The 22,915-nt window shown below is 31.7% G+C and overlaps 1 protein-coding gene across 2 annotated transcripts in view; it reads left to right on the forward strand.

The window, feature by feature from the left end:
- The window catches only part of LOC148614513 (protein kinase C-binding protein NELL1-like), a 99,093-nt gene that overhangs the window by 36,606 nt on the left and 39,572 nt on the right, over positions 1-22,915 (forward strand). For both annotated transcript variants that reach the window (XM_088588629.1, XM_088588630.1), the window contains 5 exons: positions 2,107-2,200; positions 5,851-5,930; positions 13,085-13,196; positions 14,618-14,737; positions 19,258-19,398. In XM_088588629.1, coding sequence (XP_088444755.1) covers positions 2,107-2,200; positions 5,851-5,930; positions 13,085-13,196; positions 14,618-14,737; positions 19,258-19,398 — 547 coding nt within the window. The remainder of the gene's footprint in view (positions 1-2,106; positions 2,201-5,850; positions 5,931-13,084; positions 13,197-14,617; positions 14,738-19,257; positions 19,399-22,915) is intronic.

The following is a 22,915-nucleotide window of genomic DNA, read 5'->3' on the forward strand; positions in this document are numbered from 1 at the left end:
TGATTTGTACTGTCAATATAAGATATTTGTACCTCTGTTTTGTGGTCACAGTACATTTTGTAACTGATATTATCAGTTCTTATATGTGGAGGCAGAGTGTATTGCTTTCATCATTATGCATATCATTGATGACCTCTGTAACCTCTACCTTTTACCACGTATTTGGAGTGTGTTTTGTGGTTGTTGTCACTATGCTGTAGGGTAGACATTCTTTGATTTGTTCAAGGCTATCAAGGACTTTGTGAAGTTTAATTTATAACTTATTTGATAAAAGGAAGAAAGCTAAAAGCATATTTGATTTTTGCAAAATTTGTGGTCCAAATGGGAAATTCTCATGCCTTATGAACTTGATTTTGGCAGATGAAACTCCTCTACAGGCCAAAACTGTTATAAACAAAGATTACTCACAAACTAGTAAGGGTTTTTAGTATTTGATGAAGGTTAACAAGTGCAAAAAAAGACAAAAAACCGTAAACATAACCTGTGGAAAATTTATACTTTAATACACTCCTTTGCATAAGGAAATGTGACTGAGTTAGAACACACTAAGGCAGCATGCTCTACTGTCCCCTAACATTCAAGGTTTTGTTGAAACCTTATAAATAGAGTACTGTCCCAATAGCATTCAAGACGTTTTGCAACCTCACATACAGTCACTGAACACACTTCACTGCCCCTATACCATGCATCGAGTTCCAGCAAACTTACATACAGTTTCTACAGTAAGAGTTGGGAAATCTTACATATAGTGCCTGAACAAGGAGTTTGCAGTCTCAAAATACATTCTAGTTTCAAGGAGTTGTTACAACCTTACATCCAGAGTTTGAAGATACTCTAACATCAAGGAATTGTTGTAATCTTGTAACTGACTCAGAATACACTGTAGCCCCAAGGAGTTGTTACAACCTTACATGCAGAGTTTGATAATACTGTAGCATGGAATTGTTGTAATCTCACACACTGACTCAGAATACAATGTAGCCACAAGGAGTTACTGCAACCTTACATGCAAAGTTTGAAGACACTAGTTTGACAGAGATATTGATTAGAGAATCAGATTAGTAATAATATAGTCTACTTTGGTTTGCTCTGATTAGATGCAGCCTTAGAAACATTTCTGTAATTTCAGGATGCACTTTATGACTGGAGAGAAACAGAAAATTAAAATCTGCATTTATGTTTAGTTTGGCTAACTGCCTGACCACCTCTCATTATTTTTGTTTCAAAACAGCTTTCCAGTGATTTATTTTGCCATAACTAACAAATTGTTTTCACTTAGTTGTTTTTTTTACAATAAAACATCTATCATGGTGGTAAGGTCAAGCCTTCTCAGCCAGCTGAAGAATCATTAACTCATTATCTCCTCATCTATGTCCATCCTATAGTTAGAAGATCAGGTTTTTGAAGTTTTAATTTCCCCCAAGCTTTCCTGGTACTTTCCCATATATCATTCATGGCCAACATTGAGTCTGAAACTTTTATAATATGTGATAATTGATGACCATCTGAAACATGCTTATACAACTGTTGTTGATCTTTTGATCTTGGAGGTTTAGTATATTGTTATGATTTACCCCCCTTTATTCTTTGTTCCAAATCAAAGCATTGTAAGACATGATAAACATAACAGACAACTATCATCAGCTATCATTCACACTGGTGAAAAAAAAACAAGATAGCTTCAATTGAGATTAGGTATTAGACTACTCCAGCAATGCTAGATGTTGTCTGGCAAGCTATTTTCTGACTTGGTGTGGAGTATGGAGGGACAGAATTCCAACCTCTTACATTACAGGAGTTGTATTAGACTTAAAATATGGATACTGTTACAAAATGATATCAGAATTATTAGTTGTTGAAGTCTGGCTGTATCTTTTTGATTGTTACTATCAAATTATCAGTCCAGACATTAATTTTAGTTCTTTTTATGCCAATTTATTTTTTTTTTAATTTTTACAGTTGACTATTACAAATTGTCAGTCAAGGTATTCATTCATTCATATATTTTTTTATATAATCTCTTGAGTTTTTGCCTTGTTATAAACTACATGATATTGTATAGAATTTATGACAGTGTGATTAATGGAGGTTATTTTATGATTGTAGAATGGATCGTCAGTTTGTAGACAATTTGATTGTCACCCAGTTGGTTGTGAAAAGCCTGTATTTAGAGATGGTGAATGCTGTCCTGTTTGTATAAGTAAGTATTTATATGAGTATACATTTGAAATATAGGAGAATATGCCAATAGAAAATCCTCTTTTGTCCGATTTTTTTTTTTTTCATGCTTTTTCAAGCAATTTATCTTGGATAATGTACTGCTCTACTTATGCTTTAAATTTTGTTAAATAAAAATTTCACTGTTATAGAAATCAATTATGAAGCCTTCCCCTTTATTCTTTGCTTGGTATATATTTGGTTTGAATTTTCTCTTTTTTATAGAACATCATTAGAATATAGTTATAAAGTTATAGTTAGAATATAGTTATTAAGAGTTTATTAAAGGGAGGGTCCCAGTATATTCAAATTTAAACTAAGATCACACTTTCTCTAATTTATTACAGTGACATTGGGTACTTGAAGCCAAACTGGTTTCGTGACATGTAAATCTAATGCCGAATACACTTGGATTAAATAACACTCTTTTATTTGATGAAATACTGCATTTTTTCACTGAGCATTACAACCACATAGGTTTCATAAAAATTTTGAACTTCAGTACACAAATGCTATTTCTTAGAACATTATTAGTGTTTTCTTACAGAAATAAGAAAGCTTTTCATGTTTGACATATTAATTGTGTTTAGAGTTTACTAGGCTACACAAACAGAAAGAAATTGTTTTGACATATCATGCCAGAGTGTTAATATATTAGAAAGATTTCAGTAATCTTGACAAGATTTCATACAACTATTGGATACAGAGATCTTACAAATATTTACAGGAGAACCCCGGGTCATTCACTCTTTGGAGTGCTTAGTTCTTTCCATATTGTACATTGATAGTCAGTACCTGTTAGGAGTTGTGTACTAAAAAAGTTGATGCTTTGTAAAATTGGGTTGATCAAAATTTAAGAATTTAAATCATTAATTGAAATGATGCATCAGAATACATCAAAGAAGTGTAATTTGTAACAAACCTTTAAGTATTTCCATTAAATTCTCCAATTTGCATTAATCAAAATATTTATAAGGCTGCAACACATTAAATTGACAAAACTGCAGTTAATTATTTTTCCATCTGTCTATTACTGAAAGTTGGAATAATATGAATGGAATGAAATATAATAAAAAGAACTGAATGTTGCTTTGATATTTTAATTCCAAAATATGTCAATTTAAAATATCTGAATCAGCTATTCAAGGAATACATATTTAGCTTTCTGTGTCAACTTCATTAGGTTGATGGAATTTTGTATAAATCACATCAATCTACAAATCCCTTTAGTGATGGATAGTGCTATTTTTTCTTGCTTCTCATTATGACAAGTTATTCCTAGATACTGTATGATATGTAAGATTCATTCTATCCATAGCTTGATTCCATGTGAGATAGACTTCTTGTTTTCAAAAATAACATGACATATAAAATTAGAAAAGGAGATCTTTTATTCAAACTTTTGAAGTTGTTATGAAAATATCAAGTGCATCAGTTTGTATATAAATCAGTATTATATCTTTGACTTTTGATGTCTCGGTTTTCACTAACTCCAATAAATACCAATATATGAAATAAAAGAACTGTGGAAGCATAAATTTAACTACTTTTGATACAAATTCAAATGTATTTCTAGTTTTAGAAGTTATTGATAGAATTGCTAATTGGTTATTAAACTTAATGTGAAGGTCAACAGTCTGTCTTTGATATGAGGTTTTTTTTTCCTTGAAGTTTTAGAAAATCTTGATTTCTTCATTCTCATGCTGTCCTGATAAGCCTGTTACTGATTTAAGAGTCTAAATTTGCAGTGGGTTTTACCGATGAATTTTTGTGGTTTGGCAAAATTTTGTCGGTTTCTATGTGAATGTTTGAATGATGCATTTTTTATATGATCATCTTACTTGTTTGCATGTTAACATTTGGTTAGGAATTTTATTTTAATCAGGGAAAAAAAACTTAAGGAAATCCATGAACATGGTTACCAGTCTAAACAATGTTTGTTCTGAATTTTTTGTTTACATCCACGAAATTTTGCGGCCAATAATGGTATCATGCTGTTGCCATCTTTGTTGTCGTCCTGTATCTATTAACTTGGTTTCCAGATATTCGCTAAAGTATAAGTGAATGAATCTACATAAATGAATTTAAACCACAAGGTGCCATACCCTGAAAGAAAGGCTAATTTTTGGGGTTGTGACTTGAACCCTTAGTAAATTATGGGCCAAAAAGTGACATTTTCAACTTAAATCGTGTCTGTTATCCATGTCTGGTCTTAGTCCTTGGATTACATTCTTTTGATTTCCACTAGAATCTTGGTTCCCTTGATCACTCTTTAAGTTAATGGACCTCTTAGAAAATGTACCACAAGATGTCATACCACAAAAGGAATGCTGGAATTGACTTATGGGATTGTTACCTGAAAAAGGACCCAGAAACAAGAATTTTCATGAAAGATTTTTTAAAATCTTGATTTCTTCAATCTTTTTCTGTCATGATAAGACTGTTGCTGATTTAAGAGTCTAAATTTGCATCATGTTGATTGGATGAATTTTTGTGGTTTGGCAATTATTATCGGTTTCTTTGTTGGATTATTACTGGGTTTGTTTACCTGTGAACATTTGGCTATGAATTTAATTTATTGATTAAAAAATTAGTACAGATTCCATGAACATGACTACCCGGTACTAGTTTAAACAATGGCTGTTCTGAAGTTTCTTGTATATGACCACAAGAATTTGCAGTCCAGTAATGGTATAGTGCTAGGGTAGGGTTTGACCTCTGTGGTCACATGAAGCTTTACCCTGCAAAGCATTTTATTGTAAATTTCTATTCTTTTGTAACTTGTATGTATAGGCTTAAATACTTGTTGAAGTTTCTTTAAGTTCAGAAATGTAATGAGCAGTACATGTAATGATTTTCTTGATATCACAAAAATAAAAATGAGCAGATAGGTCAGAGATTCAAAATTAAAAAAAAACAAATGCACTCATTAATTTCTAGATTATTCCTTTTGACTTTTTGTTTGTGGGTTTTAGGTTTTCAGTCTGTATGTCTGTCTTGATCATTTCTGTTTTGTAGTGTTTAGACTTCCAAAACCATACCTACCTGAAATTTAGTCTACTTTATCATTTGTCTGTGTTTTTATACAATAACACCTCTCTTTCTTTCTCTGATTGTTGGAATAGCAACAAGTTGGCTCCTGTACGCTGATTCTGAATTGCTCTAAGCACTGTGAATCACAATGCTAACATTCCTTAGGAATTCTTATTACATAATTCTCAATAAGCTTAACAGATAGAAAGCAATGTTAGGACACGATCACATAAATATTATGTTCAACTGACACCTGTAGTTATAGGCTGAACATGAGAACAGTATAAATATTTGGATGTAATAGGCACCTATCTCTCTCAAAATATGAGGAATTCCTTCAAATTAGAGTTCATTTACAGCCAAATAGTAAATGGGGCTGTGGTCAATGTAGAAAAGATATAAACAGTGTGTTACTACATGTACTGAAACTTACTGTGTAGCCTTTTTTGAACAGATAACCAGTCAGGATTGAGGTGAAACATTGTATTTTTTTGTGGAATCGTAAATTTGTTTTAAGGTAAACAAGATTTTATAAGTGTTATAATGAACTGAATGAGCCAAAAAAGGCCTGTATTGAATGTTATTTATTTTCTTTTTCAGCAAATTGTTTTTTTAGTGGGAAATATTATGAACATGGTGCAACAGTTAGTCCTAGAGTGTGTGTTAATTGTGAATGTAATGTAAGTACCTAATAGTATGATTTTAGCCTTTACCTATTATGGATTGAGCAAGTTGTGCTCAAGTGCCATTCTGTGTAAGAATCAGGAAATGGGTGGCACATCATTTCCCCCAATTTAGTCATTTTTGCCTAAAATATATTCAGTGCATCTAGAAAACAAAATGCTATTTAAGTTTATCCTGAAGCATCTGTGACATAGATATTCTTTGACTGCTTATATAGGAAAAAGTGCAGGAAAATTTTCCTGCCATTTTTCCATAGTGCATTTCAACTAAATTTGACCTATCAATATCTTAAAAATGCAAATTTTACAAATACTTTGATGGTTATTTCTGGTGGTTATCAGGTATAATTAATTGGTTAATGCAATAAAATCTCTGTGTTTTTTTTTCCTTCATGTGCCACACCTTATATACAATTGGCCCGATTCTTAGACGGAGAAGTACTTAATAACAGTGGATTTCTACTATGTTGTTATATCCAATAGGAACATGCAGCACTTACTTTAACATAGCTTTGCATCTGCATTAAAAGTTCAAACAATCACTTCTTAACTCCATGTATATTTCCAAAATATGTCACTTCTGGCAGAATGATTGCAATCCATTCATGTTTCAGAAGATCTACATAACATAGCATGTCACCATTCATGATTCAGAACATTTACATACATAGTATGTCACCATTCATGTTTCAGAACATCTACATACATAGTATGTCACCATTCATGTTTCAGAACATCTATATAACATAGTATGTTACCATTCATGTTTCAGAACATTTACATAACATAGTATGTCACCATTCATGTTTCAGAACATCTACATACATAGTATGTCACCTTCCCTATTCATTCTAGTTATAATATTGTTTTAATCAAAACTTGACAGACCTGAAGACAGTTTACTACTATGGGGTGTTTAAGGACCTTGACAAACTTTTGGGTTCTCACAATGCATGTTGCTTATTAGTAGAAATGGTTGTTGGTGGCCCAAAATTCGTCTGGACTGCTATGTTGATGCTTTGGCCTACTCTTAGACTTCATATGGGTTTGGGATGGTTTCCCAGTTCTACCCCTCTTGGAGTAATGCCAAATGAAGAGATGTAGATGGCCAGTTTGGTCATTGGTCACTTTTTCCATTTGATCCCATTCAACAACATTAGGTAAATGGGTGTGTCATCACTAAGTACTAACATAATATTTATATTGCAGTGGAGTGTCCCAGTTTCATGCCAAGAAAATTTAGCTTTACATAACAAATCTCTGTAGAAAATCCAATAGTTCAGCTAACTTTATAGCCATTACTCAATTGTACTGTTGAAAGAATATGCCAGGTTCAATCTATTAGCCCTATTTCAGAAATATGCAAGAAATAGAATGTTCCTTTGTAAGAGTCAAAACTAAACTTAAAAAGCCAGGAATTTTAATATCAACAAGGGTGGTTGTTTCTTGTAATAAATACTAGTCTCATTGAACATCAGGCAAGGATTCATTTCACCTGTCAAAGTAATTTTCATTGCCATCTATGGTAATGGGCATATAGATTTTTTTAAGTAAATCTGTCTATTAATCTTAATCAAATTCTAAAGTCATATTTTTTTCATGATGTAGAAAAACCCACCGAACAAACAATGTTCTTTTTTCTATCTTCAGATGCTACATTTTTAGGTTACATTATTTCTTTCTACACTCATATCTGTACTTTTGAGAAAATCATACATTCATTTCACACTAACTTCAACCGAATCAAAGCAAATCAAGAAAGATAACTCTTGCAAAGTGCTAATTTCATGTACAATCTATATAAATTTTATCTCAAAAGCATTACATCCAAATGAAAAACCAAGACTGGTTATGTGGTCTGTAACAGATTCTGAATAGGAAATAAAAGTTAAATGTAGTGGAGTTTAATCTAGGAAAACTGTTCTGTGATAATTAAAGAGTAGTTCTAATATGGCGTGCTTCGAAGCTGTTTAGACCACAACCATGGTAAAAAAAGTGATAAACACATGACCAACAATTCATGCAACACATTGGTTGTGTCTCTTCAAAAATATGAAGGAACTAGTCCTATTAGAATCAAAATAAATCATGGAAACTCCATTTTATCATTGTTTTAACAAGGGCTGGTCATTTATGTCATTATTAAACCTTCAATATTGCTTGGGGTAAAACAATGTGACATAAATGGCCAGTCCATGGTAAAACAATGATGAAATGGAGTTTCCGTGATTTTTTTCCCCTAAATTTATACAGTATCTATTATGCTTAGATTTGCATACATGGCTGGTAGTATTGCAAGAGCACTATTATAGTACAAAATTACAACAGAACATATTATTGTAATTTTTAGTAGCACTTTTAGTAGTCATCACATTTTGATGTGACCTGGTATTAATATATTATGTTTCAAAATTATATTGAATGAAAGGAAAGGTTTTAGATATGTTTGAAACTGTTTCATTTCAGTGCAATATGACTGATTGTAAAAATGATAAGTATTATCTTGTCTTAAAAATGTCAAGACAGTGAGGTCCTCTTAAATAATGGCATATTAGTCTTCTGATCTATAAATATTTAATTTGCCAAACTTTGACCTTAAGAATTTATGGAGTCTGAAGTTCTTAATAGATTAGAAAAAAAATTATGCCTCTATCCTTTTTGGGGGAGAAATATTGCTTTTATCTTGTTGATCACCTCCCATGTAAAGTCATAAATGAAGTTCATGAATCTTCCGAATTGTTTTACCAATTTTACTTGGGAAATGTTTGTAGAATTTTTTGCCATAAATGAACAAACTGTCATTGTGAAAAATTAGTGGTTCAGATGAAGCCAAAGTATATGAGATCAGGGTACATGTATTGGTATATAAGATCATAGTACATGTATTGGATTATAATATGGTACAAAAATATACATATATCAGAATATACAATCATGGTTAATGTATCAGTATATGGGACTTTGATACATGTATCAGAATATTAAATCATAGTACATGTAACAGTTAATGAGTTCTGGGTACATGTATTGGTATATAAGGTCATACTACATGTATTGAAATATAAGACCATGGTACAAAAATGTACTGGTACATGTATTTGAATATAAAATCATGGTAAATGTATCAGTAGATAGATCATGGTACATGTCTTGGTATGCTACATATAAGATCATTGTACATATACATGTACCAGTATCATTATATAGAACATCTGTACTCACATCAGTATATAAGAACCAATACTTAACTATTGAGTGGCATAATACTAATTGGCTGCCTGACAATTAACACAAATATTTCATTGACTAGACTGGGAGATTCCAACACAAGTATACCTAATAGATTAGAGCAAAATATAGAATCTGCATCAATCTGTTTATAAACTGCACTGTAGATAATTTGCAGTAAATGTTCAAGACAATGTGCATCTTGAATTGCAAGTTAAAAGACGAAATGATCTACTTTTTGGACATCTAAACTACCTGTTGAAGCAGTGATATCATTATGCCCCCACCAATTGGAGTAGAGTAATGAACAGGAGCTTTATTGCAATCATTTTGTCAGTCTGTCCGTATATTACACTTTTCTGTTACCGCTAGATTTTTCAGCTTCTATTGGAGGGAAGGCTTAAGTATTTGGTGTTTTGTTTTTGCATGATGACTTGTAAAGTGTCTCCTCATTCCAAATTTTACAAATGGTTGAGTGGAGGTATTCTTAACTCAACCTACTGTGCAACCATCTTGTTTATTTATATAATTATTCCTTTCTTTGCTTTGGTGCAATTAAGTTTGTCTGTCGTCTTACCATCCTTGTTTTTAATAAGTAGATATAGTAGTGAAGAAAGACCAGTACTATCTTTAAAAAAAGATAGCCGACGCAGTAAAATTTTCTCCTTTTTTTTCTAAGTTTATACATTTCTTTCAAGAAAATAACACATGGCAAAGTACAAAGTTTCAATACATTTTTTTTTAATGCCACTGAATTGCGATCTGGTGACTTGCATTTCCATACAAGAGTGTCCTTAAGGTCAAAGGGTAAAAAGCGAAACGAAAATATATATAGTAACCGAGTTGGGGAACTGAATATTTTGTTCCATTTAGACAAGTGTTAGTCTATACAAGTTTAAAATAAATAAAAACTGATAGAGGGGAAATACATGGTCAAGTAAAGATCCTGGAGACTGTCTGCTCGCGCTTATGTACAATTCTACATAATGACAAATATAGTACTTAGATACATTTATTTTTATGGTGCTGTCAGTTTCAGTAGCAGCATTACAGTAGTATACATTTGAGTTGAGGACAATCATTTGAGTATAAGTGAATATATCAATATGAACATGTATCACAAGGTTCCATACCTCCAAAAGGAGGGTTGGGATTTGTGAAATTCAAAAATGTGTCAAGCATGAATGTTTCATGCAGTTTTCATACTTGCTTCAACTGTTATAGGTTAATCAAACTATATGGTGCAGAGTATTAATGTTGTTTTTCTTGTCTAGTTTCTTATAAAAGTCAATTTTACTTTTGATCCTTTTTAATGCAGCTAGTAAACAATTAAGCTGTTCAAACATAAAAGTATTTTCTTATCAAGCACAATGCAAGAGCTGAGAAAACTAACAAAATAAAACCAAACACCAAAATTTAAAAATTAATTTTTGAGGACTTTATAGAAAAACTTTGTACCACTGGCAGAACATCCTTTCTTACATCTTACACTTTATAACAAAGGCCTGTTGAGAAACTCTGGCATTACTGAAAATACCAAGGAGGATTTTAGGGTCACCAAGTCCCATAAAGTTGTAGATATAGCAAAAATTACAAAGTAACCATGTCTGAACTGCACAAATATTTAAGCTCCTTTTGATTAACCTTGCCATATGGAACTATCAAAAGAGAATTTTCTTTAGATATAAAAAAATTACAATAAATTAGAAGTCTCCCATTGTGTCTTGCACATCTCTGTTTTTGTAATGCATGATTTAACATGCATTATGATAATAAATTAAATATTGGATCCACCTGTTTACCTAAATAGTAGATCACACAAGCTTCACTTCTGATATTGCTCATCATTCAGTAACACCCAGTATTAGGTATTTATTGTTAGTAGATAGGGGTACATTACTTAAAATGAGCTAATCAGCCATTGTCATTAATTCAATACCATGTGGTACACTACCACCTATGATTAGGGAGGTTCAGAAGGAACCAGTACAAGGTACCAGTAATTACTTTCTGTTTTCAATTATGAAAATTGTGTTAATTTAAGTACAAAAAAGTCAGTCAAGAAGAATTATGAGCTCATAAAGTTAACTAATATTTACTGAATCAAAGAATTAATGAAGTAACAGAGAATATTTTGAGGTGGGGAGGATGAGCTTATATGAGAATCAACATTCTGGACAGTCCTACATATGTATATACAATCCCAATGTATTGTTTTCAGTGTACTATGGTGTCTGATACATTGAGTTTTTCTGAGTTTAAGGTGCATTTTCAGAACCATTTCATTTTCAAACTGATGCAATGGCTCCCCTATAAACATGAACTGGTACATCAATCTCTTATCGTTATTTCTGAAGAGTTAAAAGCATTGGACACTTTTCAAAATAATAAACCACCTGTAATTTTTTGGTAGGATGGAACACATCAATTTTTTTTTGCCTTAACTCTCTTAACTAATTGTTTAGATTCATATTTCTGTTCTGTTATTGTATGTTATGGAAAATTACAGTTCAACCTCATTTGAAAGCTTTTCAACATGAATAAGTGAGAGTAATTGATAATGAAAAAATGAAGAATGATGAAAGGTGAATGAGTTAAGTCATAAGTAATTTTCAGTTTGAAATAAAGAGATGTCTGGGATGGTTTCCAGGGCTGTATAGGTTTTAGGCTCTAAGTAAATAGGATTCTGATTTTATGACTTCTTTCAATTGTAAAGGACAATTGATAAAAAAAAATATTAAATCATTAAGCTTTTCTTTTAAATTCTTTCTTAAAATGTGTAAATTTACTGAAATTATATGAGCTTTGTTTGGGTTCATAGTAAAAAATTACAATGCACATAATTCTTAGTGATGAATTTTGATTAATTCATAAGATATCATTTTTCCAAATCTGATGTAATGAAATAAAGTAATGGCTCAATAAAACAGTCCAAAATATATCCATACCAAAAGATCTAGTTTCTAATATAATAGTGGAGAGATAACAAGCCTTCTTATCATATTCAAGGTCTGGTTGTGCTGACAGTGCTTTTACCTGGGACTTCTCACTTCCTAAAATGGTTACTTTCTCCCCTTTCTTTTATAGTCCAACAGGTTTGGATACCAGTCTCTTAATGACCTCCTTGGCCTGAATGTTGCCGACATTTTCCCACCCACCTTACCAAGCCATTGTTTTGTCTACTTGCCAGACTAGTGTCTATAGCATTCACAGAAGTTAACCATCTATCATTCAAGTTTTTGTGCAGTTTAAATTTCTTTGTTTGTGTAATTTGGAAGTGTCTACATTAATCTCTAGTGATCACTATAGGATAGAATACATCTCTTGTTTGAGGGTGATGAGCTATTCAGATGTGAGATAGGGTCGATGATGATGTAGGTAATCTGTATACTTTGTAAACTTTTCCAAATTGATATTTAGCTAGTGCAGTTTGCAAGTGTTTATTTCAAAAATGAGTTTTCCTTAGCAAAGCAGATTTTTAGTAACACCAATATTTCTAATTTGTTGGAAAACCAATTCTCAGTGAGAATGCAGGAGATGTGAGGTTTTTTTTATATATTTTTTCAAATTCAAAATTGTTTTTTCAGAGAATAAATAGCATACAACCGTAATTAATTTTTACGGAATTTCAATATCTTATTATTATACAATAACTTGAGCCATGTCGATTCTTTACATAGAGATAATAAACCTTAATGACAAGTTATACAGTGGGTATCAATTACAGTTCTTGTCCTCCTAAAATTTGGGACACACTTAGTCCTTAGAATAATCAAAAATCTAAAAAAAAACTGAAACCTTAATGATTTCTAAGGTCAAAGGTTAAGGTTAAAGCATTAGCTTATTATATGGAGTGGGGTGCTTCATATTGCCTTTGTTTTCTTCTATGATATATCTTACCAAGTTCTGTTTTATATTTGTAGAATGGTAATATGGATTGTGTCAGTATGAAACCAGAAAGAGACTGTCCTAAATTAGAGTGTGCCAAAGAAGATTTTATCCACATTTATGGCCAATGTTGTCCTATATGTAAAGGTTTGTTATTTTGTGTATATTGTTTCTATTAATTTACAACATAACTAAGTGATTGAAAAAAAAAATCATTATACAAGTGAAAAAGGCTATTCAATTGACCAGGACCAACAGAAATTCAAGGGTCAAAATTTTAACTATATGTGTATATTTTCTCATTGAAGACAAATTCGAGAAGCCTATCACCAAGTAATTCACGTTTTATCTTTTATTCATAGCTGATTTTCCTTATGAACATAAAAGTGATGCAAAGTAATATATTTGATGGATTGATTTTGGGTTACTTAAGTATGTTTTGTCTATCATCATTTTCCTGTTTCTATAAACAGTAGGTGACCCCCACTTGCTTGGTCATGTTATAATGTCATGACTTGTATGTTGTTTAAACATACCCTTAGAACTATAAATACTTAGAAAAAGATAAGTATAGGTCACCTGCTTGGCAGAGCTCTCATTCAGATATATCTTCTATGACATCTCTTTGGAACATCTTTAGAGGTTAGCTCAGAAAGGATTATAAAATACTGATTCTGATAAAGCTATGCTTTGCACAAGGAAAGTGCCTCTTGTCTATTTCAATTATTTAAATGCAATGAAATTTATTGAGTGAATTACAATCCTATGATTCCACTGCACATTTCAGTTCATTATTAATTTTGTCATTTGTTTTGGGAGGGTAGAGAATGTAAACATTAATTTTCATTGTTTTCCTCTGGCTAGCCATTTATCTTAATTAATAAAATCTCGTTTCCATTTTGCATATAGGAATGCAATACATACAATGCTTAATTGAAAAGACTACACCTTTTTTTAAGAATGCTAATTTTGCCACACTTTTTTGGTTCCCTTAAGTCTTGAAAAATATGAAAAACTACTGCTAGTATTCTATTAGAATAAAATTATCTATGAAGACTCAAACTTATTATTCAATCACCATGGCAGATTATTTTACCCTTTGTTTCCAAACATTGAAAAAATAATCAACATAAAGAGCTGGTTTTTGCTGAAGCAAGTGGTTTACATGGGTCTCCACAAATAATTTTTTAGTCAGAATAAACTGTCTAAAACATAAAAACAATCTGGCTCAGGGCAAGTTTTGTCAATGTGGAAAAAAATCATTGCTTCAAACACTTATGTTCTCAGATACTCTTTAAAGACTTTGAAATAGTGTCCATACTTACCCCAACTATTCAAGGATCAACATTGACAGTCTCGTCAAGCTGTACCTTACATAATGTTTTGTGTTCACATACAAATCTCCTATTGATGAACTGAAGTTTCATGTTGATTATTTATTTTCAATAAATGAGGAGAAAAAAATGCTTGCTAAGTTTAGTGTGTTAACAGTAAGTAATCATATAGGGGCTTTACATGACTGTATCTAGAATATCCCTTTCTGTTATGTTCTTGTAACTTTTGAACAGGTACAGATTTCTGTGGACAAGGCCACAGCTGTCATGCTAATGCCACATGCCACAACTTAGCCACTAGATATGCTTGTCAGTGTAAGATGGGATTTAAAGGGGATGGACAGCATTGTGAAGGTATTTACCCACTTGTATGTTAGGTCAAGGTCACTTTCAATAAAAAATTATTTTTATATGAAAAAAATTGGTTTATATCACTGATTTAGTTTGGCTTTGATAAAATTTGTACTGATGAGAGTTAGTTACATGAAGACATCTATTAAATTGATTCAGTAGGTCAAAGTTCAACGTTGCCACTCATTAAAATGAAATCAAATGAAAAATGTACAGGTGTACTTTATTCAAAATATGTGCAAATTTCAGTTACTCCTTGAAACATATGTACAACATACCCTAATTTGCAATATATATATATATGATTTGTATTTTGAATTTCTCTGCTTTGCATTTATTCTGGACATAAATATGATTAAGAAGAAGTAAATTGAAAAACTGCAAAAAAAAACAAATGAGATAACCAAAATAGCTTTTAAAGGATATTGATGGATCCCTTTGGGAGATAAATTGCTATTTGCAATTTTGCATTTTACAGAAATAGAAATTTAAAGAAGCCTTCAATTTGTACCACTTTAATAACTTGTGAAAACTCCGCATGATTTTGTTTTATTTATGACGTCAAAGTTTATTTTCAAATCTAGATAAGCATGAATTTCAACTTGAAATTATCTTAAGCACATGCTCCATTCTATGCATTTCTGCAACACATTTTAAAATTCTTCCGAGGAAAATATATTGCTTGATTATTTTGTAATTTATATATGTTGTATTTCATAATATGTCGTCTCAGAAAATTCATTAACAAGATAAACTTTATTTGTTTTATGCAATAAGAAAATATTTTTAATCAGAGTGAAATATATTTCATATTATCCTGAAATAAATTTCGAGTGTATGATTCAATTTGATAAGGAGTCAGCCCTGTATACCACCTGTGAAGCCGAAAGCTTATGCATCCGGGGCTTCTAGTACAATATAATAGAGTATTATACAAGTCCACATAAAGTTCAGACACTGCCAATGGTAAAGTGATTAATGGTGAAGAAAAACCCACCAAACAAACGATGCTTTTTCAGTCTACATATGCTATACTTTCACATAACAGCAATCTTTTCTGCTTTCAGCTTTCTGCTTTTAAGAAAATCATACATTCATCTCCCACTAAAATCAACCAAATGAAGCCAAATCAAGAATGATAACTCTTCCAAAGTGCAAATTTTATGTGCAATCTATATGATTTTTATCTCCAAAGCACAACAACCTAATGAAAAATTAAGACTGGTTATGTGATCAGTAACGGTTTCTGAACAAGAAATAAGACTGAATTTTGTGGGTTTTTGACATGCATGAATCACCTTCTGTCTGATATTTAGAAAGACTACTACTTAATCATTGTCTATGTTACATTCCATTATCAGAGGCATTGAAGCTTTGATAGGCCAATAAGAAATGCTGAGTCCTTTGTAGAATTTTGGTTTATATGTCCAATCCATCCATCTTTTTATGAGGCTGTAATTCAACATCCCTGAATTTTAAATGTGTAAGGATATAAACTGTGTAATTTTTTATGAACTAACTACCCAAAATATGTTAAAATATGTCAAAAACTGACCAATTGATATGAATTCAAACTGGGCATCTATACAGGGCCAATATGAAAAAAGAGGGCAAATATGGATCAAACCAGGGCCAATACAGCATCATAACTTCCGGTCGTTTAACACCGTTATTTTGAGATGGAATTGGATTTCATGAACTTTGATCATCAGCACTAAAAGCTGCAGAAACTAAAAAAAAATCTTCCATTTTATACAAAAAGGATATTTAAGACTGATTAATACAAATAAACCTACATGTTTTTGGTAAAACACGAAAAAAACTGTTCTACAAATCATCTAGTTGAGTTGGTTAATAAAATTGTCAATTAATATGTAGTTTCATATTGGCCCTGTTATAGGTTTCGGTCAATCATATTGGCCTCGACAACCATATTGGCCCTCAGTGATGCCCCGGGACCAATACAACTGCCTCGACCAATATGACAGACTTCAAACCTATAACAGGGCCAATATGAAATTACATATTAACACATAGTAGTGCCCCGGCACCAAAACTGTTGGCATGTGTCATTACTGGTAGTTGTTCCATCACAATTGTTGTCATGGAAATTTAAGTTGCAAAATACTTTAAAAAGATAATTATTAAAAAAAGCAATTCCCAACTAAATAAAACAATAAATTTAACTATACTATAAAATGGATACCCACAAGTTATATTGCATACCAAAAGTCAGAGTAAAACACATCTAGACTTGAACTGCTTATCTTATTTCTGTCATAATCATTAAACAAGAAATTAACAAAAAAATAAGAAAAACCACAAAAAATTGTGCAACAAGGAAATTGTGAATATTTTACACCCTCTACAGTATAGTGCAACTCAGTACTGTAGGAATTGGTTGCATGGCTTTTGGTGGATGACTGTCTTGTTAGCAAGCATACCACATCTTTCTTTTTTTTCTTTTTTTTTTTTTTTTTTTTTTATAGCAAACAAAAACTGAAATTGAACTGAAATAAGATTAATAAAGTTACATATAAAAATAAGTACACATACTTTGTCCTTAATAAATCCAGTATTTCAGATTAGGGGGCATAAATAGAAAGAAGGGCTGCATTTATGAAAATCTTTAAGATTTTATACAAAATTTTTTCCCAATATTAGGGGACACAATTAGATCTGCCCTCTATTTATCTATGCCTGAATCGAAGCAAGACAAATTTGGGGGTTTAAGTTTGTGAAAAAGATTTAATGCAAAAACATTTCCCCCAATTTTAGGGGAGCATATTCAGGGGCACCCCCTATAAATCCATGCCTGCTATAACATGAAGACAGTTGCTGTTAATTATAAAGTTTGTTAAGTTAACCAGAAAATGAACATTTTGGGTGTAAGACAGTCAATTAGCATTTTAGCCATTTAGACAAATTAGGCTGTTATACATACACAAGGTATACATGTATACTGTTTTTTATCGTAATCTTTTTGACTTCCAGCTAAGTTCTGTTAGTTCATACAACATACTCATTCTTGTTTAACACAGTAGTTATCTTTCTAAAAGACCTAGCAAGCTTGCAAGATATTTGTGGTTATTTTTTGGCAGGAAGGTTACATTTTTAAGTACTTTATGAGTAAGCTACATGTGTTAAAAAGCATTCTGGTGTTTTTAAAATCTTTACTTCAGTTATTTTTCTCTTGTAATTACCTTAATTACCTCCCTTGGTCTCATTTATAACTTGCTGACTTTGCAAAAAAGTTTTTTGCTAATAAGAAAATTAACAATGCTTGAAAAATGTATAAAATTGGGTTAATTTGGATAGTTTTATTCAACATTACGGCTTATAAGGCTGTTTAATGAATGGAAACAACACTCATGTGGAAGATATAAAAGTCCAAAAATTATGGATGAACACATCCACTCAAAGGATGGGAGAAAAAAACTCTCAAGTAAAGCTATAGGGTCATATATCGTATGTCAGGTTATTTTGGCAGGTGTAAAATTTTGCAATTTTGAGGCAAAAAGTAATACCTAAAATCTACTGTTTCTAATTTTTGCTGATGTGAAGTGGTGCAATAACTACTTCAGCCCAGAGTAAATATTTTGCAGTATTTATTTCTGTGTTTTAGACAGATTGCTAAAATTCACAAAATTTTGACCTTACAAAAATTACTGGCTAAGCAGTAATTGCAGTATGTTTTGGTTTCCATTTAAAAAAAAATATTGTATTTTTGGTCAGGCATTGGCTGTTTTGATTCTTCCATAATGGACGTTTTCACTACATCTCTGGACCACTGTTAGGTCTAGATACTTGTTCCTAACCTAGAATTACTTGACTAATAATTTCTATGCTCTTGTACCCCGTGCAGGTCCGGGTGTCAAAAGAATAGGCCTGCAGCAGCGCTAAGCTTGTCGTAAAAGGTGACTAAATAGTGCTCGGGAACCTAGCCGGGGCCTAGGTGCTCTGCCCACAGAGCAACTGGGTTGTATGCCCCAGGTGGTGGATAGGGTACCTCTGGCATGTTACATGCTGGGGTTGTCAGGCTATAAAAAGAAAAACCTGACCGCAAACCATAGTGGTGCACCGAAATGGGAAATATGCCACATTCCTGGCACATTAAAGAACCCTGCTGTGGTATTCGATAGTAGGAACCTTTGTGCTCTGCCACAGGAGGCTAAATTGCCAGACCCTACCAATCCCACCTTTTTCTAGTGGTAATCAAAATTGTCGACCCTACTATCCTTGTGTCCCATCCTTTTTTTCATTTCATCATCATTCATGTTCATTTTATTATCTATTTCATGTTCATCGCCTGAATATAGCAGAAATATTGCTACTCGGGCATTAAACCCCAACAATTAATCAATCAATCTATGCTCTTGTACATAGTGTTGACACTGCATAATTTCCAATTTCCTGAAGTCAATTATTTTTCACGAAGAAATTGTTTAGAATTATGTGATATGGATAACTTGTAAAAATGTCATGTATGTTAAACTAAAATTTGAATGTTTTTTCCACTGTAGATGTTGACGAGTGTCTGATGAAAGGAGACCCACACGGCCATCACTGTACAGGTCAAACTAAGTGTCACAATACGATGGGATCATATGAATGTTTGTGTTCAGGAGGTTTTGTACCAGAGGACCCATACAGTTGTGATGAGGGTAAATCTACTACTACTACAAAGGGGAAACCTTCATCATCGTCATCTATCTCTGTCTCTTTATCGCCATTGTCATTATTATTATTTTGTGCCTTATGTAGTAGTATCAAATTGGTCATAAGCAATGGCTGATGCAAAAATGATGATTAGGTCTTTAATAATATATTGAATTTAGGAGGGGAAACTAATGTTTCTTGTCAAATTTCTTCGAAAGTTCTGAAAAAACTGCATATTTAACACCCAATGTCCATATCAGTAATTAATCATTGTATGTGTTGAAAATATTTCGGCATTTACTGTAGTCCTATTTCTAACCAGGATAAGAAAAAGTATTTTTTTACTTCAAAAATATTTTATTGCTAAATTTTTTAACTTGGTGCTTAGAAAATGACAATCCACTTGTTGCAAAATCAAAACCAAGCACACCTTCCACCTGATATTTATAGAAGTTAGAATAGGGTGAGCTCTATTCCTCAGTCTGCTGATTTGATTGAATTGATCTTTATCTTCTTTGTACCTATTCAAAACCTTAAAAATTAATCGATATCTGTGACCGTCAATTTTCTAGATTTTGTTTTACTTATAGATTACTCCAAAATTGGCATTTTTTCCAGAACAGTTGTCTCTTGTTATTGAACAAAAGTAGCAATGATATTTTCCTACATGCAATTTTCTTGTCATAAGAACACATTTAGATTGCAATAGATGTAATTACTCCTATGAATAATACTGTATGATTGTCCTGAGCAGATTGTCTATGAGGGGATAATAACATGTCTTCCTCTCATATTTCTGTCTCTTGTCATGTCAAAAAATGTCTAAGAATATCAGACTTATTCTGTGCTTTAATAGAAAATTCATGGATTTGTCAAAGAAATGAAAAAAAGATTATGTGTTCCTTATGAACTCTTTGATTTAACTGATGAAAATGCCTTTTAGAAAACCTTAAGTTGAAGGCTTACATGAGGACGCACCTGCACTTCAACATCTAAAATGTAATGCACTAAGCTCTTTACTAATATTTTTCCACAAAAGATGTAGCATTTAAGTAGTTGTAAAGTAGCTTTGGTACTCAAACTATACTTTATATTTAAAAAATGGGCATTTTGCTTTGTGGAGAAGTTAGATTTTGGTTGGGCTAGAATTAAGCTGAATGTTTGTGACTGTGTGTTGTATGTAAAAGTCGTTAGATTTTACTGTGATATTTTCCATTTTACATACATTTATATGTAAATACATGTATAATGAAGTGTTGTTGAAGTGGAAAATCATTCCATTTCTGAGAAATGTTTGTTAATTTTACATTAATAAGTGCTTTTTTCATGAAATAACATCGTTGTATCAATATTTTGAGAAAAAAAAACGTCTCTCAGTTTGTACAGAAAATTCTCTCCACCCTCATTTTGAACTGTCTGCATATAAAACTATGACTCACTTTATTGAAATTCATTAATGTATACCATGAGAATACACTGAACTATCACTTTATCAAAGCTCATGTTAAATTTAGGCATCATATCTTAGCACTGGTGTAGACATATATTAGAATTACATGTTTAGATTTTGATGGCTTTTGGGTCTTCGTGGCAATATAAACTTGATTAATTCCAAAATAGATTTGACAATTCAACTAGTTTGACGTCATAGATTGTTTTTAATTGAATGGCAAAGTCATACACATATCTAAATATCATACTTGTGATTTTAGACACAAATTTTACCAATTGTAATCTGAAATAAAGTGAACCTATTAATTCCCCATACCAATCAATTGTAAAGATGTAAATTTTCCATCAAACTTTCTAATTTTTATCAGTCTCCAATGATTAACCAATTTCTATTGAGAGATATAATCGTTGTATATGTCTTCTATGATTGCTTTGTACAGGCAACTGTGATTTAGGATCTCACATTGTGTATTGTATGTAGAACCAATGGGATGAAAGATGTACATAGATAATTTATTTGTTGATTTCTTCTCATTTGCATAATTTGTATTAAGTGTTTGGTCACAATGCATTGTTTTCTCTTTTTGTTATTGTCTTTTCAATTTCCTTATCATTTGAGGCTATATTGCCTGTCTTGTCTATAATAGACTAAAAAGCCAATTATTATTTATATCACTTTTTCTTGCATATTAAGTACAGGTTCAACTGAAGTTGTGCAGGGTGTGATAGGTCCATATTTTTACCAACTTGCCTAATAGTTTGAATGCTTTCGGCATGTCATACTATTGATTTAAGAATCAATAAAAGTAATGAAGTATGTTTCAAAAGCGGAGAAAAATATCACATGATTACATAGTGTACTGTTGTGATTAAAGTGGCAGGAAACATTCTATAGATAGATTTCAACTAAACTGACTTATTTCATGACTATTCCAACCTTAGAGAAAACTGTTATAGTGGTATTTTATTATAGATGCGACTTTTCAAAATTTTTGTGGTTGTTTTGGAAGTTGATGTCAATGTACAGCTGAAATTCTTTATTTTCATGATTCTTTGGTTCAAGTGAACCTGTACTTGTAAGATAAAACATTTTAATAACATAATGTATTATGACCAAACATTGTCATTTGTCGTGCAACAAAATTTCATGTAAATGTGATTTAGAAACTGTCAAAGTGATTTTTTTATTTTATTGTATTTCTACCTCTGTGTTACAGCTGTAGAAGTTTTTATTACAGAAATAAAACGTTTTTCCTACAATTTGTATACCTGTTGTGTTGTTTGTTATATTCTAAAGAAATGATGAGTTCTAGTAAGAAGCACTTAATCCACTTCTACCACATTTTTACACTGATAAACTGGTCCGACAGTTAATTAATCAGATTGATTAAATAGGCATGTTTCATTTGAGTTTCTTTTTGTACAATCTAATTAAAATTAGACCTATCAATTGTTCTATTCAGTCACTGCATCTGATCAGCCAATCAGATTTCATCTTTCATGATTTTGAAAGCATTATTCAAAGGGAAAATCTGGGGATTCTGAAAAGGTTTGGAACATAAAATAGAATGGAGTGTTGTTAGATACTATATGTAGTGACTGGATGGAACCATTAATAGGTCTGATTTTATTCAGATTGTTTTTCATATTTCTGTTTAACTACCAGTAGCTTACGTCTGCATGAATTGGTTTCATACTCATCTTAAATTGGTACATTATTATTGTTTAATGTTAGGGACAGGTACAAATGAAGAAACAAGTGTCTGCCAATATGATGTCTAACTTTCAGCTGAACAAATCACACATACACACCTACAACAAAGGGAGATAATTCTTATACAATGTATATGAACTTTTTAGGAATATTTATTATAGATAAGATCATCCTGAAGGTTATGTGTAGTCTCTAAAGAAATAAATGAGGTCTTAAAAACCAGATAGTGAATATTCATTTCTCCTAAAATCCTTGAAACTATCATACTTTTTGACTACAATACTTGAAACATTTGTTAAATTTTGTCAGAAGTTAACAATGGCATGTCAGAATTGATCAGGCAAAATCTTGTTGAG

This window comes from Perna viridis, chromosome 6 (genome assembly GCF_037379345.1).
Source record: "Perna viridis isolate PV_CMFRI_1.1 ecotype Kerala chromosome 6, ASM3737934v1, whole genome shotgun sequence".
Lineage (NCBI taxonomy): Eukaryota > Metazoa > Mollusca > Bivalvia > Mytilida > Mytilidae > Perna > Perna viridis.